The sequence below is a fragment of the Agelaius phoeniceus genome, chromosome 11 (assembly GCF_051311805.1).
Source record: "Agelaius phoeniceus isolate bAgePho1 chromosome 11, bAgePho1.hap1, whole genome shotgun sequence".
Lineage (NCBI taxonomy): Eukaryota > Metazoa > Chordata > Aves > Passeriformes > Icteridae > Agelaius > Agelaius phoeniceus.
In genome coordinates, this window is record NC_135275.1 from 17,100,455 (window position 1) to 17,127,209 (window position 26,755).

Below are 26,755 nucleotides of genomic sequence, written 5' to 3' on the forward strand. Positions count from 1 at the left end.
AAAAAAAAAAATTGTGAGCATGAACAGCTTGGCCTAATGCATTGGAAAGCAGAATTTCCCCCCCCAAAATGCTCTGTTTCTATTGATCTTGAGAATGAAAGCATTGACTTCCACAGCTTTTTCTTTCCCTGATTTTGTTGATCCCCTCATGGTGACAATGCCTTGAGTTTATCCTTCTCATTTTGTGCACACAGGTGGTGGGCTTTTACTGGAATTAAGGTCTGAGTATTGAGAAAACCCTGTGGTGTTTTCAGCAAGATGTCACCCTGCACTTTGGATGTTGCTACCCAAAAAAATATATATATTTGCTAATTTCCATTACATTTTTTTTTGAGATTTTCAATTTATTATTCATATTCTTCAAACATTCCTGATCATTCTGGTTATCAGGAAATATATCAGCAAGGCTGAGTGCACATGGGCAGACAAATGGGGCATTATTTTCTTTCTTCCTTTTAATTTCAATATTGCAGTCTTGACTCACTGTGGTATCATTTTTGCTTCCCACTTTCCAAGTAAGCCATTAGACTATCTAATATGGCTTGTTATTTAGAAAAGCCAATTTAGGTGATGATTAGCTACTGAATCTATTGTAAAAACATAAAAAGCACATAGGCATGATTTAAATGTGATGTCCCATTTTGGTATTAAACCACTCAGCTTCCATTTGACAGCACAAAAATCAGCTACAAAAATTAGCCTTTATCTATAATTATACACATGTATTTACCAAAAACTAAATATTTTGAAAGGTATTTTCTGGGAAAACAATCTTGAGACAAAACAATGAGGCATTCATATCAGCCTCTGCCTTGTTCAAAGTAGGTAAAAATGGTATTTTGAGGTAAAATTCCTAGGCAAATTGCATAGAGCACAGCTGCTTTAGGATTTGCAGGCCTCTTCTTTGGAGAGAGCTCTCACTCCTTTCATCTCAGGAAACAGACAAACATTTGAACTTAATGGCCATGGAAATGATGTGGCCAGAAGCATCTGCACTGCTGAGAACTTGATGTTACATTGCCTGAGCAGCTCTGAGTCCCAAAGACACAAGTGGCGCTCACAGCCATCCCTGGCTTTACTTAATTCTATTTTTGACCAGCCCTTCTTTTGTTTCAATTTGTTCTTCTTTCTTTTTGTACATTTCCAGTGGCACACAAAGCTTCCATGCAGCCTCAACACAGGCCTGGTTTTAGTATGACACTCCACAGTGGAACAGTCCTTTTTAATTTTAGCTTTAACAATGAAAGTCAGATTTCCAAAGCTGCATCTACAACACAATATTTTGCCAAGTGAATATATTTTTCCCCTTCCTTCCAAAGGCTGCACCATAAAAGCTGCATTTTAATAATTACATAGTGCTTTTCATCCAGAGATCCCAAAGAGCTTTAAAAAAGGAGCATATCATTACCCTCAACTTACAATGGGAGAAAATAAGGCAGAGAGGGATAAATCCATGCCACTATTTGCATTTTTGGGGGAGTATGAGGAACTGTAATTAGGCATTAGGAACAAGCTCTTTGTTGGAGTGGCCAGACCCTGGAACAGGCTGCCTGGGGAAGTGATGGAATCACCACACCTGGAAATGTGGGGAAGGGTCTGAGCATTGACCACTGCACAGGGGACACAACTGCAAAATCAAAAATCTCCCAGAGAATGGACTGATGGCAGCTGGGGAAAAAAACCTACTGCAAGTGTAGTGCTGCCTTTCTTCTCCTGCACTGCCACCTCTTTGAGCAAGATTAGAGATCAGCAATTAAAGCAGCCCAGCAGCGAGGGTGCAGCAGGCACCATCTACAAATAACTTGCCATGGCCATTGTTCCTGGGGGTCAGCTGCACAATGTTGAAAAGTTACACTGATAGATTTAATATCAGGTGGCATTTAAGCTGCTGACAGCCTTTTAAACCCACTGTGCTGGAGGATGCTGGCACTTAATTACTGAGATGGTATCAGACCTCACAGCCAGCGTGGTGTGGGATGTACGGGCTTGCAAGCAGAGCCCAACAGACCTTTTTTAATAAAACTTTAAGCTAGAGAAGCTTTGAGTACAGGAACTGTTTTAGTCCTACTGCTGCACATAGTTTGGGCAGTCTGTAGCTGTCTCAAAGAGCAGCACAGACCAAAGGAGCATCCACAGCAGCTCCTGCAGCATTTTCCCAGAAACCAGGATTATTCCTTGCTGTTGCTTTATGTAGTATTTTGAAATTTCTCTTTCTTTTTTTTTTTAACCATTTTTTCTTGAAATGCAGCCAACCCCCAGCAAAATATCTCCTCAGAGGGCAAAAACAACTGTGTGGATTGAGACAAACTGTGGAAGGATATGCAGAAGGTCAATCATTGCACCCAGCCATAACAAGCTCCTGTTAACAAGAAAAAGCAGAAGAGTTTCACCCAACCACACTTTCTATTTCAGTGAGGAGAGACCACAAGTTCTTGAAGCACAGTGAATAGTGTCTGCAGGAAGAAGTTCAAGTACCAAGGGGATGGTCAGCAACACAAAACAGGTAGACTACAAAAATTAATAGTGCCAGCCTTATTTGGATGTGTATTTGTAAAATGCATTTAAAATAAGGAACTCCTGAGGGAAAACTATCAAAAAATGTGTAATTAGATATGAGGCCAGGAAAGACATCAAAGGAGCTTAAGATTTCTCCCTCTCCACCCAAGAATATCCAAGGAATATAGTTCCAAAGCACAAGGTTTGTTCACAGCCCTGTTAGTTTGGTTGCTGTAACAGCACTACAAACCTCAGGTGGCACCAGCAAGGGCAGCTGCTGACCACCACATGGCAAACAGAAACATTTAAAAATGTGCTGTAGACAGGTGACCAGAAGAAATCAAGTTACTCCTTGCCTTGCAACAGCAACAGAGCACCCCAGTACTCAAGAAATAGTCAAGCTTGTGAACAGCAAAAGTTTTAAGGTTTTAAAGGAGCCTCTTTCATTCTGCCTTTGCTCAGAGCAAGGAGTACACACAGGGCTCCAGTGGCTCATTGAGCCATCCCAGCCCAAGCACTTTGCTTTGCTAAGACACCCTTATTTTCTGCCAGTGTTTGTTCTCATAAACCCATTCTGTGCCAGAAGTGCTGATGTTTGGAACGCTGGAGGAGTTCAAAGAGCAAACTTGTTAAGCTCTGTGAATATGGAGGGGAATTGAGTAGATTTGATACACTGGAAAAAGGAGAAAAGGGATCAGAGAACAGCCACCATAAAACCTCATTATGAAAGCACCCACGAGAGTCATTGGTTTGCACTATTACTATATAAAGATTTTTTGTTATAGTGGGGATATCTGAAATAGTGCTTAGTGCAGTGGGACATGCTTTAACTTTACAAAGAATGTTACAACAGGCAACTATTCAATAAGGCTGCTAAAGGATGAGGCCAGCAGGTAATTCACCAGGAGTGAGTCACTTTTAAATATTTCACTAAAAGAACACACTGAGATAATAATATCTCATTTATCAGCTTGCCTGCAGGATGCTATAGCCCTAGTATCTCTTTTACAGTGAAGCAGACCTTTTATTAGAGAAAGGTCCTTCAATTTAAAGACCTCCCCATGGTGCCAGGGGGCCATTTGCAGCTAGAGATGCAAAGAGTACCATGTATGAAAGCAACTTTTGGGGAGCATTCAAATTCCCCCTTGCATTGAAAGTGCAAGCTTTGTATCAGATACAGCAACACCTGAAAAGCCATTTCACACACACCATTATCAGCTGCTGCTTTCAGAGACTCCCATTTCCATTTCCCAAACTTTAAATACTACGGGTAAAATCTCCCACAGTTGTTTTCTGACCCTCCTTGAGAGCTTCAAGGCAGGGCTTTGGGAAGAAAGTAGAACTTTGAAATTTTGGGGTGCTCCTTTGCTTCTCCCTGCCTTTTAGAAAGCACAACAACAGTAAACATGAAAAAAAAAATGCCTGCTAAAATACAGTCTCCCAAATAGAGCATTTCTGAGCTACCAAAGCCTGCAGTTCACGTTGCTCAGACAGTTTTTGCTTCTCTTTGCTTTTGTAAGTATTTCTCAATAACTGTTCCACATCCTGGAATCAGACCTTCTTATTTCCTTTATGAAACCCATTTCTCACTGCACTTAGGGAGCAGCAGAGAGTAACAAATGAGGCAGAGGGTTATCAGAAGGAGTAAGCAAGACTGAGCAAGAGGAAAGCTCCTGTGTTACACATTATTTGCCAAGACTTGCCCAGATAATGGCAAATATGATGTGCAAAATGTTCAAGTTGTGGCAGCATCCATTCCTGACCTTCAAGTCCAAATTCTCCACAGGAAGATGTCTATTCATCCCTCAGGCAGAGTCTGAGCTGGGAAAATGTCTCATAGATGGTGCCCTAGAAGGAATGCCTCAAAACACAAGCCTACCAACACAAAGTTGAATTTTCCAAAAATGTTTCTGTTGGTATAACAAGCTCCCCAATGCAGCTAGTGGCAACTTTTCCATTTCCTCTTATATAATTTGGAAATTCAAGTCAATCATGCTCAGCTTGTTAGACTTTGGTAGAACTGCTGTGAATCCAGCAATTTTCCTTCAATTGTGTGATGATACATTATTTTAGTTAGGCTGGGGAAGCTCAATGGGTAAGCTTCTCTCCATCTCTTTTCCAGGGATTCTTTCATCCAAGCACTGGCACAGAAGCTCTGCAGCTCAATGTACTGAATGGACACCTTCATCTGTGGAGAAGAAATGGGATTTGATTCCCCATGCAATGAACTCACTGATAGTGTAACCCAGAGCAGCTCAAAATCAAACTGCTCTGCCTTGGAGAAGCAAAAGGAAGATGAATAGAGGTCACTAATATTTAGTCACCAAGACCTTTATAAAAGTCAGAATACTTAGACTGCAATGACCCAGAAAGGCCAGTGAACTAATAAAACAATAGAATCCATGAAGTATGAGAAAGAGGAAAATGGAAAAAAATTGAAAAGGGTCCATCCAATCAAATGATAACTAAAGGGAGCTGATAAAGGGAATTAAATGCTCTGTGTGTACCCTAATAACCCAAAGAAAATCTGAAACTTCAGTTAATGAGGACAGCAGGGCTCAACCCTCATGTCCCCCAAATCACATGCAACTAAAGATGAGTTCTTTCTAAGGGGTAAGCAGATGCTTAACAGCTCAAGTACTCCTATTCTAGCCTCACTGTGGCTTTCTAAACCCTTTCCAGCTTCCCAGTGGTTTGTCACCATGAGAATACTTTCTGGGACATTCATCTCCTTCACAAAACATCACCTCATCAGCAGGTAATGTGTGACATCCTCCCTGACAGTCTCAGGAGTGAAGGGAAGGATTTAATGAGCACAGACTCTGAATCGCTTCCTGATTAGGACTCAAACTGAGTTGACTTCATCTTCACCAGGAAAAAAATAAAAAATAAATTCAAGTCTTGAAGAAGAAAAGGCGAAGTTTTAACTCATGTATCTAAATGTAGTAAAGCCTCGGTTTCCCTTAAGAGTTCAGGACGACAGATTATCACACGTTGAACTATTGCCTTGCCAACACCAGGACACTTGTCCACTAAGCTACGTTCAATACACACCTTTAACCAGCCCTGCATGCTCTGCTACAGCCCATCCCCAGCTTCTGCTGCAGAAAAGAACTTGGATCCCTCAGTCTAAGCCTCAGGGGATGTCTCAATCCTCAGGCTCTTGTGGTGGTCCATGCAATAATCAGGAAGAGGGGTTGTTTTTTTTTCCCCCAGTCACATCCCCACCCTTACCAAGGGCTGCATTGTGGTGCTGCATTGTCAGTGTGCCACCACAGCAGTGACACACTGCTCATCACCAGGCAGTGCTGACAGAACTGCACTTCCAACTGCACCTTCTACATGACTATTATTCAGCTGCTCCCCATTCATTTAAATTAGAGTTGAAAAATCAACTCCAGAGAGTTCTCAATAAACCTACCAAAGACTTCTAGAAAGCCTGTGCTCAAAGAAGATACAAACACAGGGTGGGGAAAGGAGCAAATCTACCTTTTTCCCCATTATATCCCAATCTCAGAGTTCTTTCAGAGTTTTTACTTTTTGTGTGCCTTGTTCACATCTTTCACATCCATTAACAGGCAGTGTTGTACCCTAATGAAAACAAAACACATTAAAAAATCCCCCACAAACTAAAATTTCCAATCTGCAATGGATTGAGAGTTTCCTCAGGCAAACAAAGAAGGGGTGGTAACACTGCAAATTCCAGGTGGGACACTACCTCTGTTTAGGCAGGCAAAGCAACAAGATATTTTCTGTATAGTGAGTGATATCCACAGCCATATTCCAATTGCTGACAGAATGACATTATTCATCTAGCAGGGCTTTTTTCCCCTATTTCAATATGGAACATTTTCAGAAAATATATGTAACAAAGTCATTTAGGCACAGCTCACTTAGGGCTGACTTGACACAAATTTATTGGGTAATTGCCTCATTGGCCTCGAACTGCTGGGTCAACTATTTTTCTTCTTGGGTTTCATTTTCTTAATGAATCCTTTGAAAATCTATTTAGAAGGAAAAAAAAAAAAAAAGTCAATCTCTTCCAAGGAAAAGAGTGGGTGTTCATGATATTTTACATCAACTAAATATTACACAGTTTTTGAGAAAAACTTTGACTTTAGTTATCATGGACTCTCCTGTTCATGACATTTTGATGTCTGTAGTTAAAAGCAAGTGTAAGCATTTGTATTACACACACACCAGGTACATACATGCCATGCAACCATGGCAATATAGGCCATATGGATATTAACATATTTATGCAAATATGCTAATCTGACTATAAGGAGAAACAATGTCTGTCCATGGGTAAGATCAGTGGGGGTGGGGAGAATCAACCCAAGGTTAAGCTATCACCCTTCCTTCCATAAGCTTTTCTCCTAAACCTGAAACATGCTCAAGTAATAATTTTGAGGTGGCACTAACTGCCCCAAAGGAAAAGGTTTTTTTTTTTTCCATGAGAAAGGGATAGATTTTGCCAAGCCATCTTCCACAGGTAGGTCCAGCAATAAAAAAAAGAATCAGTAGGATAAAAACAGGAAAAGCCAGTGACTTTATTTGGGGGGAAAATATTTACTTTTAGCCAACACTGCCAGCTTCATCTCTAATTAATGTGAAATTGCAATAGAAATTCTGTTCCATCTATGTGAATTTGGAAACTTGCTTTAACCATGTCTTTTCTTCCACATTTGTCTACAGCTGAGATTCCTGAAGACATCCTGCACAGTCTGAGCCAGTTCATGCCTTCAGATAGAGCTCAACAGACCAAGAATATCTCTCCTACTTCTCCAGGTTTTGTTTTTCATGTAGAAGAAACTCAACTCTCCCACTAAAGGATGAGAAAAAGGAAGAGCAGCATATTTGACCTGCTATTTTCCAGCAGTAAGCTGGAATTCTACTGTACATGGTCAAGAGGAGGGGGGACAGACTCTTACTCATGTGTGCAGAACAGCAACAACAGCTCAGGATTAGCTGCAGACAGAAAGACCACATAGGATTAACACAGTGAACCAGTCATCATGCTTACCAGAATATTCAAGAGCAAAACATTCAGAGGATTTCAGGACAGGATTTAGCAGAACTTGACTGAAAATAGCACCACATTTTGAATAAGCTCTACTGAATACCACAGCACCCAGCACCTTTTGGCTGATGTGACTTGATGTGCATTGATTTTAGAAGCATTTCTTGTGCAACCATGTAAAGACTTGGTGCACTGGAAAGGATGGAAAACTGGCAGAAAGGTGTTTGTGCACAGCTCCAAAGCGCAGGCAAGAGCCTTCCCTTCAGCATGGGAACTTTTAAACAGCTGAAACTCAAGTGTTGCTACTTTCAGAGGCAGAGTCAGGAACCCAACACCACTCAATCAGCTTCTGCTGCTGAATTAATGGGTTCATTGTTGCTTTTTTTATTTTCTGCAACACTGACTGCTATGACAGCCTTACCTGTGCTAGGGGTTCTCAATAATGACAAAAGAGATACTCCAAGTTTCATATTTCACATTGGATTACCTGCATTAGAAGAGTGTACTAAAAAGAATAAAAGGGTTATTGCTATTACAGCAAAACCTGGCTCTGCAACCCTTCAACAGCAGGAGCTGAAGAGCTCCTGGAACAGCTGCCTGTGCTCCTTCTCACCAACACTACAGCAGCTTCCCTGGAGGAGTGCAGCATCATTCCTGGATCTACACATGTCCATCATTGCTCCCATCTGACAGGACTTAGCAGAAGACAAGGATGAGTGAAAACAAGCTGGCAAAGGAGAAAACCCTCCCAGTGCTTCTGCACCTCCCAGTGCTCCCTCGCTCTCCAGACCAGAGTTCCTCCTGGAAAGGATTTCCCACATTGCAGAAGGAGCCACACAACAACAAGCAACAGGTTCACAGCCCAGCCCTCTGCTGAGCCAGCCCCTCTGACAGAGCAGCCCTCTGCACACACTGCAGCCTCCCAGGCTGAGCCAGCCTTTGCATTTTTTGCTCATTTTTCCTTGGGCACTGCAGAATAGAAAATAAGCATAATTAACAACATAAAGCTCAAGCTGCTGAACCTGGTAGCTCAATTTAAAAACAAGCTCCATACATTCATACCATGTGGGTGTGCTAGAAGAAGTCTTATGAATTGTCTGTGCAAGCACTGCCTTAAATCTTTTTTGGCTGCCAATTCCAGCTGCTACCCTATAAACCATTCCCACTAGCAGGCTGATACCCACAGCAAGGACAGCAAATAGATCACAAGTGATAATGCTGTTGATGTTACACGATACAGAACCTAACCCAACACACCCCACCAGTGCCTGGACAGTGCTCTCCAAGTGCCCCTAGCACCCCCAAATAGTCACTCCCACAGCTGGCCAGTCACTAACAGCCCTTATTCATCAGCAGCCTTGGCCAGCCTTTGAGCAGACACATGAGCTTGTCAGTATTACACACTCTTAGTTTATTTTTCAACACCTTTTTTGGCAATTTACACAGCAACAAATGATCAAAGGTGCACAACAATCCTGGTTCATGGTCAGCTTGGCCATTCATCCACAGAAAAGGGATGCACAGAAAGGCAGCTGCAAAATGTGAAGCTGTTGCAGCCCCTAGTCATGCTTTACCTGAACTGTGGGCAAAACAGGCTCATCACTCTTCATCATTATTAACCCATTGATACGTAAAAATTAATAAGTAAAACGATTCAAGCCTTGCTTGCGAATTCCTCTGAAACTCACAGAAAAAAAAAAAAAAAAAAAAGCAAACCCTCCCCAGTGTAACAGCAGGCACAGATCACCAGCTAAGTTAGCTCTAAAGGCAAATATTCCATTTTCACTGGGAGATGCAGTGGGCCATAATATGAATAAGGAACAAAGACCCCTTTCATTCTGCTGACAAATACAGTATAGCATGTCACAAATCACAAGGGGAGCAGACAACACAATGACAGCAATTAAATGGGTGTATTTTTATTAAGAAATACATACAATAATGACTGTCTGTATACACTCTCCCCCTCCCCAACCCTTCAAGGATTAAAAGCCATGGCAAACATGGCTGTAAGTGTTTAGGGATGTTACTTCAGTTAGACAGAAAACTCTCTGAAAGGAAGGGTCCATCCAGCCAGTGCAGCAGGACGCACACAGAAGCAGACATAGATGTTTTGTTTGGCTTTATGCACGTTGTACACCTTGTTTATTGCCATTCACACAGCTTCCCCAACTCATCCCCAATCCATGGATTTCTGGAGAAGCTCAAAAAAATATCCCCCCACTTTTAACTCTTTCGCTGCTGAATTCCAACCCGAGACACAATTCCTGCCTCCCCCTTCCTTGACCTCCGCCCTGCTGACCCAGACTGCTCTCGGCAGATCCACACCTGCTGAGTTTGGGGGAATATCCGCAGGAAAAAGGACCCTTTGGCCGTGCCGTGCCTCTGAGCCGTGAGCAGCCTCTCCGAGCCGGGCCAGCCCGGGCAGGGCTGCCCGCACCCATCGGGGCAGCGACCCCGGCCCGGCTCTCGCTCCCGCTCCGCCCGGAGCCGCCGCCGCGTTCGCGGCCGGGATCAGCGCATCCCCGGCGGGGTTCTCCTTCCTGCCCCCTCCCCGCCCGAGAACAATGCGGGGACAGACATTCAGCAGCACCTGCTGTATCGCATTAACATGCGCGGGGATGTAGGGATGGTTTTTCCCATCCAGCACTAAGCCCGCATTGTTCGGGGCGATCCATCAGTGGATGGCTGCTCCCCCTCTCCCCAGCGCCGGCCCCACAAGCCCCCTTCTGACATGTCCCCTTGTCTCTGGCAGCCCGGGCTGACGAGCACGTTTAGGAATGCACTTCATTAAATCGGAGCTGCCCCATTCCAACCTGCAATGCGGAGGCAGCACAAAGCCCGCGCCACGCTTCCTCCCGCATTTCCCTCAAAAGCCCCATTGTTCGGCAGGCATCTGCTCCTGAGCTCAGCCTATTCGTGCCCATTGACCCCGCTCCTCGCAGCACACCCGCTCGCCAACGGGCCTCACGTAAAGCCTGCTTGATGAATTAAAAAGCAGCACTAGCCATCTGTCCATCTGTCCTCCCAGGCTGGGCTCGGGCTGCCAGCCCCGCAGCCTCCCTCGCATCCCGACCTGCGGCTCAGCGAACGCGCACCCAGCCCCGCACCATCGCTGCTTTTCATCGCTCGCGTTAGCATCTAGGAGAGAGGGGAGGGGAGGAAAAGGGACAGAGAATACAACGGAACATTCTCACTTGCCTGAGTCCTTCGAAATTCAAGCACAAATACAAGATTAATCCTTCCTTTGTGAGGTCTTGTCTTTAAGTCGTGGTATGTAATGATCCTCAGCACTGCAGCAGAGGGGAATAAAAAATGCAGGGATCATAAGCAGGGGGAGGACAGGGCTTACTTACATCAGGGTTTCTGCCACATGACAATAGGTTTGAGAGGGAAGAATAAGCTGGCAGCAGCAGCTGACAGTGCAAAAGGGAGAATGCAGAAGCCTGCCTTTTATATTATTGGTGACATTTCTAACACATGACAACAATTTCCATCTGTATTTAAGCTGCGAGTGTGAGGAAAAGAGCATTACATCACGACTCCTCTATTCCTAGGGGCTGTGGAATATGTAGGCCAGAGGGATTAAAAAGCACCTGTGTATACTGGAGATCTGAAATACCACAAGGCAGATTTCCCCCCCTCGCTTCTTTCTTCCTCACCCTTTTTTTTTTTTTTTTCTCTATCACCTGCACTGAGCTGCTGTTTGAAAATATGCCCAGGGAAGTGCAAAATGGTATTGTCCTAGTTAGCAAGGCTCAAGCATGGGGGAACGATGCAAATATGTGTTCCTGGCTCTGTCTCTCTCTCTGCAGGAGATACAGCACTCATTTTTGCAAGCAATTGGACAGAATACAGAGAGCATCTTCCTGTTTTCTGCCGTGCTCGTCCCAAGGGCTTCGAGTTTCTCTTAAAGTACCAACTTTCATCTTCCTTTTAAGTCTGCAGGGAATTTCAGTGACAGCAGCAACAATGATTTCCCCACCCCCCCTTTCTTTTACAGCCAACACATGCCTGTATCTTTTAAAAAGTAAACATCCAGAACAGGGCAAAGATATTTTGGAAGAAGCACTTGACTGCTTCAGAGCCAGCAGGTGTCCGTCTTGGACGCTTTCCACATCTCTCACAGGACACGATAGCTCAGATGCAGCTTGGAAACCCCGAGGGACTCCAGCCCTGCAAGGAAAGCTGCTCCAGGGGCTGCTGCAGCTGCAGGGAGACAGGCAGGGAATGGGAATGCCGAGGATGGCACTGCAGGCTGGGCACAGGGCACTGCAGGGCCACTCCTGCCCCTGCTCCCATGGCCCAGCGGCTGCAGCACCAGGTCTGCTCTTGGAACAAGCAGAATTTGGAGCCACACCAGCCCAGAGGCATCGCTGGCAGAGCTGCTCTGTCCAGCTGTGGGCACAGGACACAGCTCACAGGATCACAGCACCTGTGTGGAAGGGCCAGGCAAGGGAAAAGAGCATCCTCTCCCACCCCCAAACCCAGCAGCAAACACTGACACTGCTCTTGCTGATGTACCCAGTCCTCAAAAGTGCTTGAGCTAGGCAGGAGTAAAACATCACTGAGCCAACAACCCCTGCATTACCTTTATGGGAGACATGGCCACACACTAACAGGAGATTGGACTGCTTATAAACAGTCTTAAATTTATCTGACATCAGTATTTTCATTTAAACACCAGCTGTGTCAAGGTGCTGGCCCATTATACATCTCTTTAAAAAAAAAAAAAAGGACAAAAAAATCTTTGCTCAAGATCACCTTCCTGATCTTTCAACACTGGCCTCTTGGAGCCATAGACTGTTTTTTGGGTATATATCTGGTCAACTCAAAGCTGCTGTGGGAACTCCAAGGCCTTTGATAATATTGGGTTTAGAATATTGCACTCAGTAAATTTGGAAGACTGCAATATGAAAATAAATTACTCTGAATTCCTTGTCCACAAAATAAAAAAAAATCTGCAGGAGCCACACTGAAACTCTCTCAACCAGATGAAACTTCAATGAGGCAGTACCTACATGGAACATTCCAGAAAAAAAGCCTCTTTATTAAAAAAAGAAATGGAGCATTTTACTTTAGATTTATTCAGAGATGCAGCTCTCCAGTCATTTATGGAAACTCTTTCATAAGATTTAGAAGAGGGGAAAACGGAAACAATGAAATGACTTATTTTTAATCTGGGGTTTAAAGGCTTTTTTTTCTTTCAAAAAAAAAAAAAAAAAAAAAAGTCCCACACACAAAGAAAGAAATTCAATGCAAACCTCTGTTTCTGTATCATGAAAGCCCATTCCAGTACCAGAGTAATCAATTTCTCAGAGCTTGTGTGGTCTGCAGCAAAAGCCAAAGACGGTATTTAAGTTTATACAGCCTTCAGCATTTTGATGGCTTGCTTTTGAAATACGACATGTTTAAATTTTATATCTTTTTTTACAGTTAGTTATGTCTTAAGAAAATGGTTGCTCTTGGTAGACAAAATAGAAGGAAAGGAAAATAAATGAAGTTCAACCTGTTTCTGAGCTGTTTGCCCATTCTAAAATCAGAGTAGTTCAAAGTTGCACCATGAAAAACTATTACAGTTGTAATTACAGCTCTCATCATTATATTATACCCAGTCTTAATTTAGCATCAAACACTTTGGCTCATATGAACAGAAAAGAATTACTAAATAAAAGTGGTGCTCCAACAGCAAGAGCTTATTACCAGATAAGCATCCACAGAAATGTACAGGAACAGCAAAGCAAATACTTTGTCAGATGTAAGAACTCTCCACCTTTTCTAGAGCTGAATGTCATAAGCAAATCATAAATCACTTCAGGATGGGGAAAGGAGTCTTTGTCCTTACAGTAACCCCAGCTTCCCACCATGAAAGAAGGCCATCTTGAGACAAGATTTTACAGCTGGGATTTAACTCACAGGGTGGAAAAAGTGTGAGATAGAGCACTCTTGTAGGTAGGAACAAACCTCTGCAACAGAGTTCTCATTCTTTCATCAGTACATTTTGGATCCAATTCACTTACCATGTGGGAACAGCAAATGGGGAACAAACTGTGAATTCAAATAACTGTAAACTCAGCAAGATGTGGAAATAAAACACAGATGGTGCACTTCAGATTAAGGGTCAGCATTTCAGCGTCGCTTTCCACTTTTACATTGTGATAGGTGATGTATAACAACCACCTTCTCCCTGAGACAGCACTCTGATCAAACCATGACTCACTTAGGAAAACAAGAGGCTCCTTGGAAGCCTCCTGCCACTCGAGAGGAGATAAGGTTACCTGGTTAAGCTGCGGGTTTGCTGCTGGAGGATTCATGTTTAGGAGTGGAAATTGTCTCCACCAGACAGACATGGCTGACAAAGGTTCCTTCAGCATTTCCATCTTCCTGCTGGCTGCAGCAGGGCTGCTCTGCCTGGCAGGGCTGTGCCCAGCACCCACATGGTCCCCTCTTCACCACCCACTTTGCCAGCAAGAGCTTGCAGAGGTTGCTCTGATACCCGTTTGCAAAAGCCAATGTGAGAAACAACTGCTCACCTTGAAAATTTGAAAAGGTTTATTAAACCTTAACAAAAGTACAACAAAGGACTACATAAGGAAACCTTAACAAAAACAAAGGACTACATAAGGAAAAAGCTGCAGCGCTGGGAACTGCCCCTCGTGGCCAGGTCATGTCAGGATGGATGCTCAGTCTTTGATACCCTGGGGCTGCATCAGCCGGCCCTGGTCCCTCTCAGGGTCTGTCACTCAGCTCTTCTGTGCCATTTATCAGTGCAAACTGCTTTCTTGTCACTGGGTTGGAGCTCAGGTGTTGCCATTCTTCACCCCCTGAGCACCCCCAAGCTTTTCCATTCCCAGCTGCCCCATGCAAGGGACACATGTGCAGCCTCCTTTGTACCTGTGCTGGACAGCCCAGGCTGTCTGATGGCAACAAAACAGGGTGGGGAAGGGAACCATGGGGAGAACAGAGGACATCTAAACCACAATAACATAACTACACATCACTAAAGCTTTTCTTTAAATTCACACAATAGTTACCCCTTAATTGTGAGAGCCAATCATCTCATTATCCATCTGTAACACCAAGAACACAACCCACTGCTGCCAACATTCCCCAGTACCAGCCCTCAGAAAGTGCTCAGTCCTAAAACACCTCTGCAGGCCTGCATCCTGCTTGCCTGAACACGGGGTTAATTTCATTCTCTCACACCCATTTTGTCCAAAATCTGAGGAATGGAATTTAGGATGACTTTACTCTGGCTATGAAGTGTTAGTTGCATGCCCAGGGCCTTCTAGAAAAGGTTTGCCTGCCTGTAAGCACAAGTTCAAAGGAGAAATAAAGGAGTAAGTACAGATTAAATGACAGAAGAGCTGTAAATCTATAGGAGCTTGAAATGCCAGATAGAGAGGAGCAGGAGTGATTGTAAGGTGATTATTACCTTCAAAATATGCCGGAGGTTGTTTATCAGATCAGAGTTAATGAGGGAGAAATCTAATAGAACTATAATATTAAATTTACCACTTTAATGGTATCATCAATGTTCTATAATGTGGGCAATTTACTGAATGTCTGTCAGTGTGATTCTCCAGTGTGGTTAGTTACACAGGAGCAGCACTGCTGCATCTCATCAGCTTTTCCCTTCCAGAAAACACTGGGAATTTTGCAGAGGATTGCTAAGTGAGATAGCAATCTATACCTTTAAAGTGATGGAATTGCAAGAATGGGAAAGGTATTTATGAACATGATGGGATGTTCACATTCCTGGAAGAACTGGGTCCAGTTCTGCCCCACTGTTGAGTCCAGCCTTCCTACTGCTGCACATACAGTGTCCTGCTGGATTTTCCATGATTCTCTTTGACATCTAGCAACAGTTGCTGCTCTCCTGAAAACCTTCCATATCTGGATTTAGGAAAATTGCTAATAACCTCATTATTCAAGCACGTTTTCAGTTCTCCAGTGTGATCCCCCTCCAGACAAAAGAAAACCCTAAAAACTCACACCCTAGAAAACCATGAAGAGAGATGAGCTCATAAATCAACACTTATATGAAAAAAGTCAAAATACCTAGTCTCAAGGTTTTGATTACTAATTCAAAAGCCCTGTGAACAGTAGGAGATGGTAATGCAGTGTTTATTAATAGCTATCTCCTCATGTATTCAAGGAAGAGTTCACTAAAAGCAGCAGCAGCAGCTTCTTAATGTGGAGCTCCTCCTTCCCTAAGCATCTGCTCCAGCCCCTCTGTTCTGAGCTTTGCCTGTGCAAATCCCTAATCCGGCAAAGATCACCTGAATGTTTTTAGCATATGACAAATGTCCCATTAAGTAACTTTAAATTTTGGTACTTGAGTTGCCATGGGGGTCTAAGGTAAAAAAACAAAGTATCATCAATGTCTCTAATAAGCCTTTTTATACCTTTCACCAACATCAACTTCTGTTTACTGTTTTCTCCCCTGGTAAATGGAGTGTTAAACCTAAAGTTCAATGAAAAAGTGCAGGTAGAGAATGAATGATGAAGCATGAAATACAATTCAAGAGCAGATGATACTTCCAAAGCTCTTTGATGAGGTTTTCCTCCTTATTCAGCTGAAAAAGACCATGCAAGAAGAACTGCCAGATCACTGTTCACCTGATTACTCTGTGATACACACCTCATTTTGAAGATACATTAGCCTTTTAAAGAGCCATTTATTAAGCATTTCCATTTAAATGAAAATTTTCACAATCCTCAGTGAAACAGATGTATTCCCTCTTAAATCACTAATTAAGAGCAGCCTGGGACGTTAACAAAGCCCTTTAAAAGGAATTCAGAGAACTAGTGTCCCCCTTAAATAAATCTGTTCTGGCAATGACCCAGGAATCTTGACTTCATAACTCAAAGCTCTAATTATTCAAGAGAACATCATAAAAAAAGGATACATCTAGACTGTTAAGACTAATAAGAAAGATTTATTTTTCCTTCAATAGGGGCAGAAATACAAATATTTGTTCTATTTTTTCTACCCTCTTATTCACTTGGGGTGGGGGGGAAGGAAATCAGTGAATTTACAGAGTTATTCCCAGTAAAGGTAGTGGATATGACTCTCCCCAAAGAAAACCAGCCAGCAGAATCTAAACAGCTTTCTAAATGATTCCATGGCTAATCACCTCTCTGCTGAAATAAAGACAAAAAGGGTTTAGAGGACAAATACAGCATGCTTGATGTGAGGAAGCATGTAATGTTAAAAAAAGGAGAGCTGTTTGAAGATGAAATGTGACAACTCCTCATGCCCATCAAACCATCAGGAGCTGGCATCTGCCACTGCCCCCCTGGGCTCAGGGACTGTCACGGTAGCAGGACTGGGAACCACACAGGAAACTCCTCCTCTACAATCCCACTGGGTTAGCTGGTATCACACTGGGCCAGAAGAATCTCAAGTAAATGTGATTTTACAGGTGTTTCTTTTTAAACACTGACATCTTTGATGGAAAGCACAGGGGTTTTGTGGTGGTGAAACCACCAGCACAGCCAAGCACAAACATACCCACACAGTGATGGGTGCTTTCTGCAGGGAGTTAATCATGAAACACCAAATGTGAAGCCCAAATATAAATGTGAGTGGAAAAGCAGGTTAAAGAACAGCTACACATTTAATTTTACCTCATTTTAAAACAATCCTTTTGCTTGGAGCTCTCATTCTCTTGCTTTGTAGCATAATCAATACACCGAAACCCTTGAACAGATGCATGGTGATAGCTGAAAAGAAATCAAACTGCCTAGAAACCTAAAGCTGTGGCACTGCAGCCATCACCAGAGATCTAATCAGGACATCATATGAAAAACTGTGGCAGGACAGAGGTAGTTTTGAAGTAAACAATGTGGGGAAATCAATCTCCATCCCTTTACCTCCAAGCAGCAGTGCCTGCTCTCAGGTCTGACTCACTCTGCTCTCCCAGAGACTCTCACCTTGGAATCCTTTATGTTCTAAAACGAATGCACAGGCATTGTTTGCACTGCACCTAAATATCCACTGGCAGCTGCTCTGCCAGAGCACAAAGCCACTGCAATGAAAAACCTGCAAAATTAAGTACACTGGGGAGTAACAAAGAAAACAAAGGGAAGTGGCCCTATAATCTCTTCCCACAGTCCTTACCCAAATCTCCTTTGGCAAGTGCCATGGGAGAGCATCTCAGGCTGAGTTCCTCTGCTTTGTGCTGTTCTCTGGTGCCTCATGCAATTCCAACTGGGTGTACAGTGAAACACAAAAAAGCTATTCCTCACAAATGGGGAAGCAGATGGAGCAATATTTGCCATCATAAGTGCTTTTATTTCCAAAATTAAAAAACAAACCAAACAAACCCACCCCCAAACAATGGTTTGACTGGCACAAAATGTGCTATTGATCTGAAAGGACAGACCAGATGGGAGAAAGGTCCTGAAGTCTTCTAGATGAAACAAAAATGATTGCCTATAGAAAGGAATTAAACTACAGAAATATTGGCCCTGTTGCTCAAAACAGGGTACTTTTCACTCTTCTAAAAGTGAAACCACATCTGGTTCACTAATTAGTGAATGAATTATATCCTTGAAAACTGCAGGGGACACTGCTGCAATTTGGCACTCCCTGGAACACAGGTATAAGGATTTTCTAAAGCCAGTGATTGTACTCAGGACACAGTCCCAGCTGAAAACAGGAAAAAGCAAATGTGTGTACACTAGCTGGCATGGAAATATACCTCATATTATACAGAAAGATTTACTCACAAGCAAATATTCTTAAGAAAAATTATTTTTCCATACTGCTGGTATCCATATGCTGCAACCCAGTGATAATGGCACTATTTTAAAAGTAATTAAAACCTTTTTCCTAACATAAATCTTGTAAAAAATTAATTATTTTTATGTGATAGAAAAAAGTCTGCTGCTCCTCACCTTATCAGTGTGGGCCTTCAAATGAATATTTCATGGACCCTGCAATTATTTCTCACTGCAAAAGTAGAGTTACACCTCTAGGAAGGGAACTGCAACAAAAGGTCCTTGGATAATAAATACAGCTGCAGGTCTGGAAAGCTTTTGAGAATTCAAAAGCATTTGTGTACACAAACTGATGATTTATTGCCTGGGAAGAAAACTAATGTGCACTGTCTGTGATTCTGTTTATCCTTAATAAAAATTAGTAACTAAAAATAACTTTGAAATTGTAACTCAAATATCCACACATGTAAAAACACATTTATTTGTAACATAAGGGTCTTCATGCTTCACTTCAGCAATTTTTCCCAGTATACTGATACACTTTTATGCTCTCTATTCTAATGAAAAGAGCCTTCTGTGAGCTGGTTTGCATATCCCCTTTATCAATTCATTCTGAAGTTCAGAAATACTTACTGGGGAACCCAGAGCTACAGGACTTTAAAAACTATCCTGGGAAATCACCTGAGTCTGCACATTTGACAGGAGTTTGATCACACCCCAGCCCATTTAGTGCCTCCAGTCCTCCATTACCTGTGGATGATGGCAGCTATGCACAGAACTGCTTCTAAACTGCCCTTTGCAAGTTCAATTATCCACGAAAATCTTGAATTCAGAGAATAAGCTTCAATGTGCAGGCTACAATCATTTACTAAAGTTTGTCCTATCAAAACTGTGAAGTTCTGTTGTTCAATATTATTCATTTTGCTTTGAAAGGAGACTTCTCCTTTGCAGCAGAAGATCACCTGGAATAGAGAAACTTACTCTCAAACTTCCCTCTGAAATGTGAGAGCTCAGACCAGCCAGGTGCCTGAGTGTTGTTGGCTTTTTCTGAGCCTCCTCACAGGTCACTCCACACTTACAACTATTGATTTTTATCCATTTCTTTCCATTTTGCTCCATGTTCCTCTATAAAACCAACCACAGCAGCTGGGGCTACTGTGCTGTAATTGAGGACAGGAACAGATCAAGCTCCGGGAAGGTGAGAGAACAGACAGCAGGAATGAAAGTGGTAAATCTCTAACATTCAGATCTCCAGTCAATTAATCCCAGGACATGTACTTGTTTTGGGGAAGTCAATCAACTGTTGAATGATGACCTCCTGACATTTTAAAAGCCAATTTTGTGAAGAAAAGGGAAAAATAAAAGAAGAATGTCATATAGTGTCTTGTCTGACTTAACTCTAGGCTAGCCACTGTTGCCTTTTCATCTACCATCAAAAAGACCTTGCACCTTCCAGAGCTTTGCTTCTGAAGGCTGCAGCCTGGCAAGGAAAGGAATTGCACAGCACTGAAATAGGATTAGCTGTTATTTCAGTCAGTCTGCACCAGATATACTGCTTTGGCAAGTAAAGGTACAGACACCAGACCCACCACAGCTGCCCCTGCATGTCACACAGGACTGAAACCAGTGGAGAATCAAGTAAATGAAAAAAAAAAAAAAAACAAAATCAAACAACATGCTGAGATAAGCTTTTATGGAAGTATCATCTTTCTGATTCCTCTTGATGCACTTTCAAAAGAAAACAGCTGCCAGGTTGTTGAGTATAACAAACTAGGACAAATGGCCAGTACTGCATGTTTATATTAAACAGATACCCTCTGCCATCACATCAAAAAGAGGAAGACAATGCTGTGTGTTCAGCCTTCTGTGAACAGTGCTTTGGACAGGCTGCTGTATTAGCACCTATCACAAATCTTTCTCAATAAACACTCTTGCATAGATATCTCCTGAAGGGCAGTTTGGAAACATCTATTTAATGGATATACTTTTACATGAACTTCCAACTAATCACAAATTCCACTAGGTGAATCTTCACATACAACAATCCTGTTTGGCAAAGTCCTGCTCCTAGAAACACTCTGAAAGCTAAAGACAGAATGTCACCACACTGCATCACTGACCCCCAGTCTCCCCCAAATCATACCTGTGAGCACAGATGGACTCAAATGTGGCACAGGGTGCCCCAGCAAGATGCCTCACACAGTTGATAAACCTTCCCTCTTGATCCCAAGTGCTTGGGCTGGCAAAATTGAGCTGGAGTAAGTGAAATCCACTCCAGAAGTAAGGTGAGGACCAGGTCTTTGCATCAGTCAAAGCACCTCTGGTAGAGGCATGGCCAAGGGGTAATTGTGGAGTTGTTGCCATCTCACAGTACAGCCCAAGCTCAATGGAGCCATTAACTAACCCAAAACAGAGCATTATTTCTGGTCATCTTCATTAGCACATCAAAACACAGGAAAAATGTGTCCTTCAAAACAAAAGAAGGAAAAGGGATAGTTAGAGACTGGACCAACATAATACTAATCTGGATGATGTATTGATGGATTTCTGTCTAGTTTTGACAATGGAAGCTACATGCTAGGAATGAAAACAGCAACTCATCTGAACATCTATGAGAATAACTTTGCTCAAGTTTTAAAATCCTGATTTTTCTTAAGCAAAAGACAAAAATATTCCAAAGTAAAGGCTTGGGTGAAGTTTACAATGAAATGAAGGCCTCAGGATGAAAGTCAAGGAAGTGACAGCCCAGTGGTGGTTCATGTGAAGTAAAAGCTGAACTACACTAACTCTTCCAAAGATTTGTCCATTGTAGCATGGCTTTATAACCACTTATACCCCATCCAAATATACAAATAGGTGCCCTGCCTCTCTTCCTTACTCTCTCCTTGTCCTAGCTCATGCTGCTGCTCAAGTTGTAAACTCAGAGGAGAATGCCTTGGGTCTGTAAATAAACCCGTGGGTTTGGTGTGATAGGAACAGCAGAGCACTCGAGACTCACAACAACCAAACTTGGAGGCCACCTGGAATCTTGTCACAGCTGTTGTTTACTACAGAGCATTGCAGGGAGAAATCAGCTCAGTGGGGAGCTGGGAGCTGAGGGGATGAGGACTGGGGGAAGTGTGCTGGAGGGGCAGATGGCACTGAGGAGCAGGGGAAGAATTTGGTTTGCAGAAATGTGTGTGTGGTTTGCCAGCTTATCTCAACAATACTTCACCTTTGGGTCCATTTAAAGGTCTCATTTGTTTATGATCATTCACACATTTAGGGATCAAATCTTCTGATCTCTCAGAAAACCATCTTGAGGCAAATGTTCATATGGTCCCTGGGAGCTGACATCATCCCACTCATCCTCATGGGTTCACCAGAAAATAAATCAAACTCTTAATCAACTCTCCTAAAGAAAAAAATCTAAATGATGCTTAAGCAGCGTGTCATTAACAAAATAACGAGGTTGAGCCAAGCATCCTGCATCCTTCCTCCCTTCTGCTTGACTTCTGTCTTAGGATTTGATCCCTAAAAGCTGGCACAAGTTCACTCAGTTCAGAGCCAAGATGGGCTCAGGGTTGTATGGGAAACAGGAACATTCTGGATTTTCTCACCACCTGCACCAAACCAATCCAGGCTGAATCACAAGAAATGCTCACCAGAATTTCTGGGCAAGAACGGGTTAACAGCACCTTTTTCCATTTTGCATTTACTAATTATCACTTCATTTAGACCTTATATCAGTAATAAAAAGCAGCCATCAGGCCAAGCATGCTCAGTCCAAGTGACCTTGTGTTTTGTTTGTGTTTACCATATAAGCATCAGGGAATTCCATTTTCAAAATACAAGGCTTCATAATCCATTAGCACTGGAGATTGGTCCAGGGCTCTGGATTTACTGGTCACGTGTACCAAGGAATAAAAATATGAGCATACAGCCAGATTAATCTCCAGATCTGTAAAGCATCCCAACCCACCAGGCAGCAGTCTCATTCCAAGCCACACAGGAATATTAGCATCATTCTTAAAAGCCACCATTAATGCCATCCCTACGGCAAATGAAGCAAAGATTAAATGCTACCTGCCCAACAATTTAGAAAGTGTGGAGACACACAATAACTAACACCACTTCTCAGGTTTCCACTTGTTTCATAACTGAAACATGAGTACTGATGCCCTTATTAATACACCAGCAACCCACATCTCCCCCAGCAATTTTGAAAAGGCAGGAATCACTTTTACCGCTCTTAATTTTAAATCAAAAGCAAGACCAAGCAGCTTAGCTCACCATCAAGTTCAATAAATCAGATAAAGGAATCAATGGAAAGCATTTCAAAATGTAACCTTGGTAACGTGCAAAATGTTTCCCCAGAACTCACACTCATTTGCTTTATTTGCTGTTTTAGGAAATGAAATATCACACATAGGCAGAAGGGCATTAGTATCACAACACTGCATCTCCCAAGCCTAACACTGCACGTGCTCTCCTGGAAGGCACTTTTTGCAGTATGCCCTAAAAAATCTGCAGTCTGCCAAGTTAGGTGATTGAAAAATAATCATATTTCATGTTGACAGAATGGCAAATGGAAGTGTTCAATAGTAAACAGTAATCCATATTTATTCTTTATGTCCTTTTATGTTGTTTAAACATAATTCGTTTCGTGCTTTTCACTGATAAAATGAGCATAAACTCCATGGTGTTATAACAGCATCTGCCATTTGAAGAATCAACATTTGTCAGTGTTACCACTCAATTTTAACTGGTCTTACACAGCCCTCCTGCATGCAACACTTAGACTGAAAATGACTACTACTGTGTGTACCACTATGTGATATTTGTTGGCAAATACTGATTTTTGAATTGCAACATAATTATTCAATATTTATATAAGTCTACCAGGATAAACAATCTCTGATTCACAACGAGACAGAAATCTTCAAATTATTTTGCTGCTTATCTCAGTATCCTATAACTAAGATGTTTACTTGTTCCAGCCTGATCTAAAGGGCATATCATTATTTCCACAGCTCAGCCAAATTAAGGAAAAAAAGCTCTTCCTTAGAAGTGTCCCCTGCCACCTGGAGAATGTCAAACAGAGGTGCAACAAAGTAGGATCACTCTCCACTCTTTGTATGTCTTCCCAAAATGCCAAGGACAATCTCGTTTTAGTAATTATTCTGACCTTCTAAGGATTACCATGATCCAGAGTTCTTAGTTTTTCTTCTGGTTTTTTTTTTCAATTGGTTTGTTGGAGTTTTTTTGGGTTTTGTTTTGGTTGTTTGGGGTTTTTGGTCTGTTTGTTTGGTTTTTTTTGGTTGGGGTTTTTTTGGTTTTTGTTTCAGGTTTTGTTGTTGTGTATTGGGTGGGGGTTTTTATTATTTGGTTTTTTTTGAGTGAAAATGAGCATTTCTTTCTCAGCTTTGCTAACTCTTGTTCCTTATCTCCTACATGAATCAAGGATGACCTTCCAACAGTGGCAGATGCCTTCAACAATGGCACCCAGCCATAAAATGCTGTTCAATTCTACAAGTTAAACAAGCATCAGAAATAAAGTTCTGCTCAGGAAATAAAAATAGAAGCCTCTTTTATATTCATAGGTTTTAAACCAATAAGCAACATTCACCATTCTGATATTAATATAGACTCTTTCTAAGCCAAGCAATCACTTCATGGCAGTTTTTTTTAGGGCTTTTCTCAAAGCAGGCATCACAAGGCTTGCACCACACCATCAACTGCTCCAAAAAGGTAATCAAAAAAGCCTCATTCAGAGATGAATCATTTTCCTTTTCAACCCTATCTGCTGTCACACATGGAAGCCTGCCCAAACTGCAAACAATCTCCCCCACAGGAAGGCAGCCCCAAAAATGAAGATGGAATTCTATCGCCGGCCGGGGGCTGTGCACGAATCACAAACGGGATGGGGCTGCTGTGGAACTGCCTTGGGCTGTTTTATCTTCCAGCATCACTCTCATTACATGGTTATGACAATGGGAAGATGCCATCAGCTCACATCCCTGGTAGCAGACCAAGAACTTAATGCTACACCTTACTTTATAAGTTTTTTGACCAATCACACAAAACAAAAGCACATTGACAGTAGTTCTAGCCAATAATCACACATACCTTTGGTTAAAACAATGCTTGCTTATTTCAAATACAATACCTGCACATAAGCCTAAAAACACAATGCACAGAGCACCATTATTAAGCCTAGAACTTCCTAATATCTTGCTAGATAAACTTTTCTGCAGCTTAGGGAGTTATTCTAGACAAGCGCTAATACACAGACCATTGTTCTATTTGTCCTTACTTTTCTATTTCTTACACAATTTTTCTGCTGACCTATCTCATGGCTACTGCTTAGCTCTAATCACAGCTCTGCTGTCTCTGAAGCCTGCCTTTTGCAGCTTTCCCCAAACCCTCTGATTTTAAAGATTCCCACAATATTCTTCCCCAGGAAGTGCAGCAGGGCAAGGTTTGTCTCTTACTGTCACTGTGGGACACAAAATAACATGATGAGCACACATAGCTCTCCCAAGGTAAAAAGAGCAATTTTATTGTCTGACTCCAACATTTACAGATTTCCAAAAGTGACAGTGGATTGGAGGGTGAGAGTGCCACCTCTCCAATGACACTGGACAAACCAACAGTCCATCGAATTTCTCCTCCTCCATAAAAGAATGCAAACCAATAAGTTATTTACATAAAGTGTGTGAGAAAGTACAAGAATATAAACATCAGAAGGCTTAGAAAAACTTAAAGAACCAGGGTGACAACTTACAAGGCACAGCGTGGCGATAAAGGTTGTCTCGGATGGTCTGCTGCAGGTTGTGGTCTGGTGACCCCTTCTGAAACCTCTGGTTGAGATAATGCCTCAGATCCTTGTTCAGTCTGCTTCCTGCAAGGAAAAAAGTCCATTATTTATTTATTTCTAAACGCAACAGCCATTTATTCATTTCTAAATGCACACAATTACCATTTCCAATTGAGGCAAATGGTAGATTTTCATTCAGAGCCCCCTAAATTATGGCATGCTGACTTAATGAGCAGAGGCTCATCTTCCTCTACAAATGGCTAATTACCAAAAATAACTTGCTGTAAACAAGAGGTCTCTCTTGTCTCATAATGCCACATTCTTCCTGTGGTGTTAAACAGATCATCATTCCTGTTTATCACTTATTTGTCTGAGCAAATGGAGACAGACAGATGACAGGAAAAAGAAGAAAAATAATAAGAGTATTGCTTTTGCAAGCCTCTGGAGGGTGAGTGGGGTGGAGAGACAGAAGGCAAAAGCTGCTCCCATTGAAGCTACTAATAAAGCTGAACATGGCAAAAAAAAAAAATCAAACAAGTGCTATACTTTCCCCTGGTATCCATCCCAACACACAGCAGGAGTTAGAAAAGTATTGATTTAACAAGTTAAGAGCACCCAAAGTCCTTAAAAACAAAAAAAACAATATCCAATGTTTTTCACCTAAATCTCTATATTTGCCTGTTCAGGTTTGAACACCTTCAGAAGTGTGAAACATGATAACTGAGTTGAAAACAAAAGTAAAAAAAAAAATTTACAAAAAAGAAAAAAAAAAAGAAAATAAATGTAGCTGTTAACGAACAGTGCCAGTTGCTGAATACCAAACCCTTTTTTGTAACAGAACATATGAACTACAGAAACCTAATGAAGTCTTTTCCCAAAAATATTTCTAAGTTTGGAATAACACTGACATTAATTTGACTGAAGAGCAAACACAGGGATTGAAACTCTTCTGTTCTAAAATGAAAAGGAAAAAAACACTGGAAAATCTTCTGAGAAATGCAACCAGGATGATCAAAGCCTGGAGCAGCTGCCACACAAGGACCAAGAGAGGGATGCTGCAGCTTGTGGTGGACATCCTTCCCCACATGTCCTGAAGCCACCCAGGGACTGGGCACTGCTTGCCTCTCCCAACACCAGGACTGGGAGACACCAAGGAAAACTGAGCAGGATCCTGGTTCAGAATCATCAGGGACAAGAGTCCCCAGGCTGTGCACCCTCCCTGGAGAGCACTGTGGGGGCAAGGAGCTGATTCAGGAGATTCAAGGGGAGATGGAAAAGCATTTGTAGGACAGAAGCATTGGGGGCTGCAGAATCACAGAATGGTTTGGGTTGGAAGGACCTTAAATATCACCTTGTTCCCACACCCCTGCCAAGGGCAGGGACACCTTCCAGTGGGCCAGGTCACTCAATGCCCCATCCAACCTGGCCTGGAAAAGAAGAGGGAAAAGTAAATCCCTTGGGCTTAACATTAATGGCTGGTGGCTGGGAGACCCAGGAAAGAAGTGGGGAATATCAAGTATCTTGCCCTTCTCCTTCCCTTTGCCAGGCATCTTATTTATGGTCCCAGCTGGAGCCAAAATGCTGGACTACATGGACCTTGGGCTGAACCACTGCAGCTGTTTTCAGTCTTTTATCATTTGCATTATGATTTTTTTTGATTGTGGGTATGTAATGCAGAGATCATGTCAATAGCTCTGGATATACACTGC

At 42.3% G+C, this 26,755-nt stretch overlaps 1 protein-coding gene across 30 annotated transcripts in view; it reads right to left on the reverse strand.

The window, feature by feature from the left end:
- MAGI1 (membrane associated guanylate kinase, WW and PDZ domain containing 1) overlaps window positions 1–26,755 on the reverse strand; it is a 337,478-nt gene that overhangs the window by 146,963 nt on the left and 163,760 nt on the right. For all 30 annotated transcript variants that reach the window (XM_077184423.1, XM_077184419.1, XM_077184415.1 and 27 more), the window contains exon 2: window positions 25,014–25,130. In XM_077184423.1, the coding sequence (XP_077040538.1) occupies window positions 25,014–25,130 (117 nt within the window). The remainder of the gene's footprint in view (window positions 1–25,013; window positions 25,131–26,755) is intronic.